Here is a 7,499-nt window from a genome sequence, read left to right on the forward strand (position 1 = left end):
CGACGAGAATCGGGGATCCCCCACCCCGCTGGCTCCTAGACGAAGGCAAAAACCTCGTCTGACCACGAACGGAGCCCGGAGAAACTTATTCCGACGTGACACCGCAACGGCCTCGGCAGCGTCACCCTCAAACTAACCCTACCACACATCCACCTAGCGGACAGACCCGATGCTCCTTCTTCTTCCCGCCGCCGGAGCAGCCGACAGAGAGAGGGGGAACCGGTGGCGCCACCGGCTCCTCTTTCGATCGCCTCGTGCGATCCTACTTTTCCGGAGTGAAACCGTTTGTTTCACGCCACGGTGATGGGCTAATCAACTTGCACAGGATCAACAAATATAGGTCACCTCAAAAAAACAAATATAGGATGCACATCACCAAAAGTGCGTTTACTCCGTGGCCACGGCGACCACGACAAGGTCAGACCGGAGCCGTGCCGTGACGCCAAACTCCTCGGTCATGTCCAGATCCTCGGCCGCCGCCCCGCCTGGCAGCTCCCAGTCGAAGTGGAACAGCAGCGCCGCGAGCGCGAGCTCCACGTGCGCCAGCCCGAAAGCCATGCCGGGGCATATCCTCCTCCCGCCGCCGAACGGCACGAACTCGAAGTCCGCCCCCTTGAAGTCCCTCCCGTTCTGCTCGAACCGCTCCGGTGCGAACTCCTCGGGTGCCTCCCAGTGCGCCGGGTCCATGCCGATCGCCCACGCGTTCACGATCACCATGACCCCCTCCGGCACGTCCAGGCCCAGAACCTGACACGGGCTCCCGCACCTACGCGGCAGCAGCAATGGCGCCGGCGGGTGCATCCTCAGCGTCTCCTTGATGACAAACCCAAGGTATCGCAGATCTGCCAGGTCGGCCTCCCTCACCTTGTCGTGCCCGGCGAGTTGCTGCCGGACCTCGTCTTGCGCCTTCCGCATAACCCGCGGGTTCCGTATCAGCTCCGCCATCGCCCACTGCAGCGTCGTCGCCGACGTCTCGCTGCCGGCGCCAAACATGTCCTAACAACGAAATCAAGAAACAGAGGAGCTAATTAATCAAGGGATTTCCGAGAGGAATTTCTAGCACGGCTATTTCGCAAAAGCGGGGCTTACCAGCATGACGGTCTTGATGTTGTCAGTGGTGAGTGGATACTGCGAGTCCCCTTCCTTTTGGAGTCTCAGGAGCACGTCGAGCAAGTCTTCTTCTTTGTCGCCGTCGCAGTCGGGGCCGCTGTTCTCCTGGTGCTCTTGGATGATGGTGTCCATGAACAGCTTCATGTCTTGGCTATGGCGCTGTATCCTGCCGGGGACGCTGCTAAGGAGCCGCACGAGACGCGAGGAGGGGAAAATGTCGGGAAGGGTCATCCCGGGCACGATTTTGAGTCCCTCTTGCAGCATCTCCAGGTACGTGTCCCTCTGCTTGAACCGGCTGCCGACGATGGCGCGCACCGTAGAATCCGCGACGTACGCCGATATGCGCTCGCTCAGGTTCACCGGCGAAGACGAGGCAGAAGCCGCCGCGACGGAGCGGAGGAGGCGACCGAGCTCCTCCTCGCGGGCGGGGCGGAAGGACTGGACGCGGCGGGAGCTGAAGATCTCGACAGTGCATATCTTGCGAAGCTGCCGCCATGCGTCGCCGTAGGGCGCGAAGATGAGGCCCTCGGCGTCGCCGTACGCCATCTGCTGCATCGACGTCAGAGGCCTGGACGCGAAGGAAGCGTCGTGGGTCTTCATGATCTCGCGCGCGGCGTCAGGGGACGACGCGACCACGGCGTCGAGCTCGCCGAGGCGGAGCATCATGAGCGGGCCGTGGCGCCGCGCGAGGTCGCGCAGAGCACGGTGCGGAAGGGCGCCGGCGAGATGGTGCAGGTGACCGATGACCGGGAGCGCCCATGGCCCTGGCGGGAGCCGCACGGCCCTGCCACCGGGGCCACGATGAGGCGCCGGGCGCCTGGACTTGAAGAGGATGAGCGGGATGGCGAGGAGAAGCACGAGAAGCAGGCAGATCGGGAGAACCGCGGCCATGGCAGCTTGGATCGATGTTGCTCGAATGGTTGGTAGGGGAATGTTTATGCTTTTCCACGATGATTACATGTAAAGTCAATGGTCAAACTCATCTAGAATGGTTAGATAATAATCCAAATATATGCCTAAATCATCGTTTTTCAGCAGTATCGAAATGACTGTTTTCTCAACTTAAAGAAAAAGAAATAATTGTTTCCTCCGGAGCATTTTTTTTGACTGTTTTCTCCTGAGCATTTCACCTGACTTCCCATTGATCCCTCCCATGACACCTACAAGGAGCGTCTCTCCCGCAAAACATCACGATCGCTGTGTCTTGACCATTTTTACCATTTAACTAGTCGAATGCCCGTGCGTTGCCACGGGATATATAACAAACTTACACAAAGAGACATTTGTCAAATTATCACTAAGTTACATCACGTATGTCACATGCAGGTTATGAGTGTGGTCAAACAAATAGTATCTTTTACCCCAACCTATTTGCTCTTGGGCACTCCTGGTGCAGGCTACAAAAAATCATCCGGAAAATCATGTATGCATATCTGAATCTTCGTTACCATTTCAACATTAATAATAATGAGATATGCATCCTGTACAAAAATAATAATACAAAAATAATAATCACCAGTGAACGAAATGCAAATAGAAATATGTAGAAACATGACCAACCTGTTATTTTTGCACAAGCTGCATTAATTTCAATTATTTTATGAAGAGTTATAGGCTCAACAAACATGTATATTGAGACATTGATTAAAACATCATTGTAACTTCAAGAATCAGTGCCATGCAATTATCACTGCATTTCAAAAACATCACCTTACACTTGCTTCCCCTATACATACATTCGCCTCATGTAATTTAAGTTTCTTTCACATTGTACAAAAAATAGTCACATAATACCCCAAAACAACAAGATGTCACTTCAACTTCAAGATGTGTTTCAAGTAAAGCTATTGGCATCATATGCAAATAAAAACAGAAGTAATTCTGATTAGCTATTTGTCCTTGATGATATGCTTTGACCATTACACAGTTGCTTCCATTTTTGCCGAACAATTTGTGAATACAAGCATAATGCAGAAACAATAACCACAAATGCACTTTGAATTCCCCTAACTCCAAGCAGACCACTTGGCACTTCTTCTCAGTTCTCTTTTCCTGTTTGTCCACTTTCCAACCCATTGTTACCAGGTTTTGTCTGGCGGAGCAAACAGAAGTCTGGCTGCCCATGCTAAACATGTATTGAACATTATCAGTTTTTTACACAAAAATTGACCATGTTTTCTCCATGAACATACACTCATGCTTCCAAGAATGTGCGCATAAAAAAGAAATTTCTTGTATTTGATACTCCTACTTGTATCACGGTATTCGAGTATGCTAGACTACCATGGATTCCATTTTGGCATGGGGGGAAAAATTTGTTGACTCAAAATGCTGCTTCCTTGAAGATACTATATGTTTTCTTTTGTTGGGCCGAAAGAACTCATTTATTTCTCTATAAGAAAACAGAAGAAATATGTTATGGCAACAAGCACTCAGTACCAGTACCCTATATTGAGTCCCTTCACACCATGATCTCTCTAGATAAAACAGATGGCATAGATCATTTCCTTCTGTAGCATTTAGTGCTGATGATTTGTTGGAGCCTTGGTCATGCATTCCTTGTTTCAGAACTTCACAAGGCACATCACATAGATAAAAGATGCAAGTGTATCTCCTGGAATGAGCTTGAAAAAAGCTTATGATGTGTCAAGGAATCAACACATTATTCTGATGAACAAGTAAATCGTATCGGTAAGTATTACATGAGCCAAAACAGAGACCAGAAAGGTTTTAATATACAAAGACCCAATGTATTGGTGGCACTACAAAATGACAAGGAATAACTTTTTGAGAACTCCATGCAGGCCCTGTTCAAGAATTCATCCGATTAACCAGTTAACTTGCCGATTAATCCCTACTCGTAGGGTCACCGAGTAGCCTATAAACCGATAAATCGTCCGATTAGTTGATTAAATGGCCGATTAACTTGCCGATTAGCCGATTAATCCCCTACTCACCAGCCAACCGAACAACTACCAGTTAACAATTTCCTCAACAATGCATGCAGGACATACAAAAATCCATTTGTGCAGCTAGATCCTAGTAACATGCTGAGAACCAGTATAAATTTTACGCCGCGTCATGCAGATTTTCTGGAAAGAAAACACAATAGTCATAAAAAATATTTTCTCTCTTAACTCCTCCAGCAAATAAGTGAGAGAAATGGCCTCTTAGATTAGGATTAGTGTGCTCCAGCCATGTCTTAGTTGATTCAGTAACAATAACAACAAAATACGTTTCAGATGTAGCAAGTGAACCAGTAACACCTAAACTAATTCCTCTGTAAAAACCTGCAAATAGGTCTACAGTAGAAAACAACATGAAATAGAAAGTCAGGAATACTAAGTTCATCATGATTACTGTTAATGTTGTGAACAAGTTCAATCAGTTAGCCATTCTTAACCTCACTCACGCAGTACAAAATTTCGTAGATTACAACAGCTAATACTACAGTGTTTTCTTCCATGTGTAGTGCACACTTTTGGAACTGTGTGTTGCCCAGTTTCTCTGAACTCTGTTACAAATTATCACATAGTCTACTGTCAAAGTGCAGCAAAATTTTGGTGAAAATAAACCATTATAAACATACGTAGCTAGCACAGTGAAATATATACGTCTTTCTAATTTTTTTGAACTATTTATCGGCATCATGAGTGGGCAAAGATATGACATCGGTTGTCAATTTGCCATCGAATGCAAGGCAATAGATAATAATAACATGAAACATAACCTTTTCTCAGAGAGCATGTTACTGTACAGCCATCGAATGCAAGGCAATAGATAATAATAACTTGAAACATAGCCTCATATTGCATAGAAAAAACCAATATTGTGGAAAACTGAACATACGGTTCATATCATTAATCATGTCGAAATTATAAGCCCAATAAACCACAACCTCGAAATTATTGCCACCTCCATCCCATACCCTCATCTCAAGCAAATGCATACCATGCCAAATTTAGAAGACAAGAGCACAACCGAGGATTCTAGCAATCAGCTATCAGCGTCAAGTGAAACGAGAGAGGGGGAAGAAAGAGCACCCACATAAGAAGTCAGTGAGGTTTGGGGACAACGATTGGTAGGTTGGGCTCCGGATGCTGACCACAAAAATTAGGGTGGGGAAAGAACAGATGCTACCTTATTATGACATGACACCACACATGCCACCGCTGTGACGCCACCGGGATCAACATGCCGGAGACGGAGAGGGGGGACGGGGACCTGCTGCCTCGCTGCCAGGGGACGGAGGAACTCAAGTAGAACCCCAGGTGGATCAACTGCTGCTGAGGAGCAACTGAGTGCTTACGTTCACGATGCCGTCCTCGGATCTAAAATGCATGCATGGGCGCGTCCAACTCCGGCGTTCGCGAGCGCTAGGAACTCAGTAGGCGTGTCGTCGCGCTCGAGCACCCTGGTACCACAAACATCTCAGTGCATGTAATTAATGAGCAAACCTACAGATTTGTGCAATGGAAGTATTAGCACCTTACTCTATTTCTTAATTTCAGTTTGGTTTAGTAAAAAATATCTTGGTAATGTACAATGTTTGGTTGTCACAACAACTCAGGCTTATATAATTTTTAAAAGATAATACTTTGTCACTTCTGTTGATTGCACATGAGGCATCAATCTTTATCTTATTTTACTTCAGTTTAGCTAGCAGAGCACCTGTCCTTATCATTGTTATTTTGCTTGGAAGTGCTAGAGTAGTAGGTACACTAATTAGTTGATTATATAAGAAGACATGGACATGTAGATATATATGTCGGAAGAACATGCTACTTCAAGTGCACGATTAATTATTATCCGGCCTGCACATTAGCAGGACAGCTCGGCCTCATTTTGTACTAATCATTTTCTATTTGTAGTTTCTTGAACTTCATCGGCGATCCATAGTGCGCTGGTTCAAATCCATCGTTTTACTGAACTATATGCAACGAAAAATCTGGCTAATCATGACATGAATCAGCGAAATTTTCAATAGCAGGAGGACGGCCATGCTCCTGTCAGCTTCATTGCGTACAGCAATACCAAAAGGTAGAGCAAGCTCGCTCCTATTAATTCAGTTTCTACTGTAAACATCAACAAATAAAACAAGCAGGAACAACACAAACAAGAATGAACCGAATTAGCTATTGCAGCAGCAGAAAGGGGATGTAAAAGTAAAACAGTCAGTCAGCGAGGGGAATTGGATTGGATTGGCACCTGGGCTGGGCTATCCAGTCGCCGAGGGAGTAGACGACGCTGATGATCATCATCTTGCCAAGAACCGGATTGGCCTTGAGGGCCTCCTCGTACACCGACCAGTTATGCTCCGACATGTACCGCAGGATCTCAAAGATAGTCCACCCCTACACCAAATCCAATCAAGAAAAACAAAGGATAGTCATCCATCACGAACCACCAATAGATCGAGACCATGGCTAGCTATTAGCAGAAGAAGGAGACGTTATGGGGCAAAAACCAATCAGAAAAAAATAAATCAAAACTAACGATCTCTGTGAACGACAACCATGCCTATATATATGCTGGTCGGCTTCCCCTGGTGACAAGCTGGTCGGCTTCCTCCTTGGAGAGCCTCCCTCTCATCCGTCTGCCCTCCTCCCCGGCGGTATGCTGACCCCGAAAGCTCGCGCTCATCTTCCACCCAGACATCGGCGGCGCTGCACTGGATCTGGTCGGCCGCGAGCTCCCGCCAACTTCCCCGCAGGGGTCAACCTTCTAAGACGCTGTCGACGTAGTCTATGGAAGCGACGGTTGTTGCAGTGGCGGAGGCGAGGTGGCGATTTTTCTCGCGAGATCGAGAGGATGGATCGGGAGAGAGAGGTGGGGGAGACTGGGAGACGGGACGTGGGTCTTGTTTTTTTTTATTTGGAAGGCTGCGAGGGGAGGTGGAACCAGGTCGCGAGGGTACTTTTTTTTTACTACTGCCTGCGATCGTGCGAAGGGGAGGGCGGGGATCGAGGTCAAACCATCACGACGTTCGATTCTTCTTTAATAGTAGAGATATGGGGTTGAATACTAAATTTTAACAATTTAAAAATAAAAGATAATACAGATTTGCGAAAGTCCGGACTTCCACCTGTCTAACCAAAAACCACCACGAACCATGCGTGCGCGATGCTTTGTGCTGTTTGGCGAAAAACGGTTGCTATTCGATAGATAATGGGTTCAATTTAGCAGAAAATGATATCTATTTGGCGGAAAGTGGTTGGACTATCATTTTTACTAGCACATATGATTGTGCGTTGCAACGGGAAGAAAAAATATCATATATTTCTGGTATAATAAGCATTATTCATGATGCTCTACTGATCTACATCCTTAATTTCAACATGTTGTCTCACCTATGTCACAACTTATACTCTTTCCCACACTCGTTCATT

The 7,499-nt window shown here is 46.9% G+C and overlaps 1 protein-coding gene and 1 long non-coding RNA gene across 2 annotated transcripts; both read right to left on the reverse strand.

Annotated features, from left to right (window-relative positions):
* Positions 1–327: 327 nt before the first annotated feature.
* LOC123136862 (premnaspirodiene oxygenase) lies at positions 328–2,275 on the reverse strand. Its single transcript, XM_044556370.1, has 2 exons — positions 1,090–2,275; positions 328–996 (listed from the first exon to the last, which is right to left on the reverse strand). The coding sequence occupies exons 1-2, from the start codon at positions 1,999–2,001 to the stop codon at positions 388–390; spliced, it is 1,521 nt and encodes a 506-aa protein (XP_044412305.1). The 5' UTR covers positions 2,002–2,275; the 3' UTR covers positions 328–387.
* Positions 2,276–3,754: 1,479 nt separating this feature from the next.
* LOC123136864 (uncharacterized) lies at positions 3,755–7,028 on the reverse strand. Its single transcript, XR_006467407.1, has 2 exons — positions 6,319–7,028; positions 3,755–5,524 (listed from the first exon to the last, which is right to left on the reverse strand). It is a non-coding gene; the product is annotated as an uncharacterized lncRNA (long non-coding RNA).
* Between the last annotated feature and the right edge of the window lie 471 nt (positions 7,029–7,499).

The sequence above is a fragment of the Triticum aestivum genome, chromosome 6B (assembly GCF_018294505.1).
Source record: "Triticum aestivum cultivar Chinese Spring chromosome 6B, IWGSC CS RefSeq v2.1, whole genome shotgun sequence".
In the NCBI taxonomy this organism is placed as follows: domain Eukaryota; kingdom Viridiplantae; phylum Streptophyta; class Magnoliopsida; order Poales; family Poaceae; genus Triticum; species Triticum aestivum.

Bases quoted from the DNA above. Each gene is read 5' to 3' on its own strand.
- LOC123136862 (XM_044556370.1), bottom strand. From the start codon at position 2,001: ATGGCCGCGGTTCTCCCGATCTGCCTGCTTCTCGTGCTTCTCCTCGCC. The intron at 997-1,089 runs GTAAGCCCCGCT...TTTCGTTGTTAG, and splicing joins ACATCAAGACCGTCATGCTG to GACATGTTTGGCGCCGGCAG.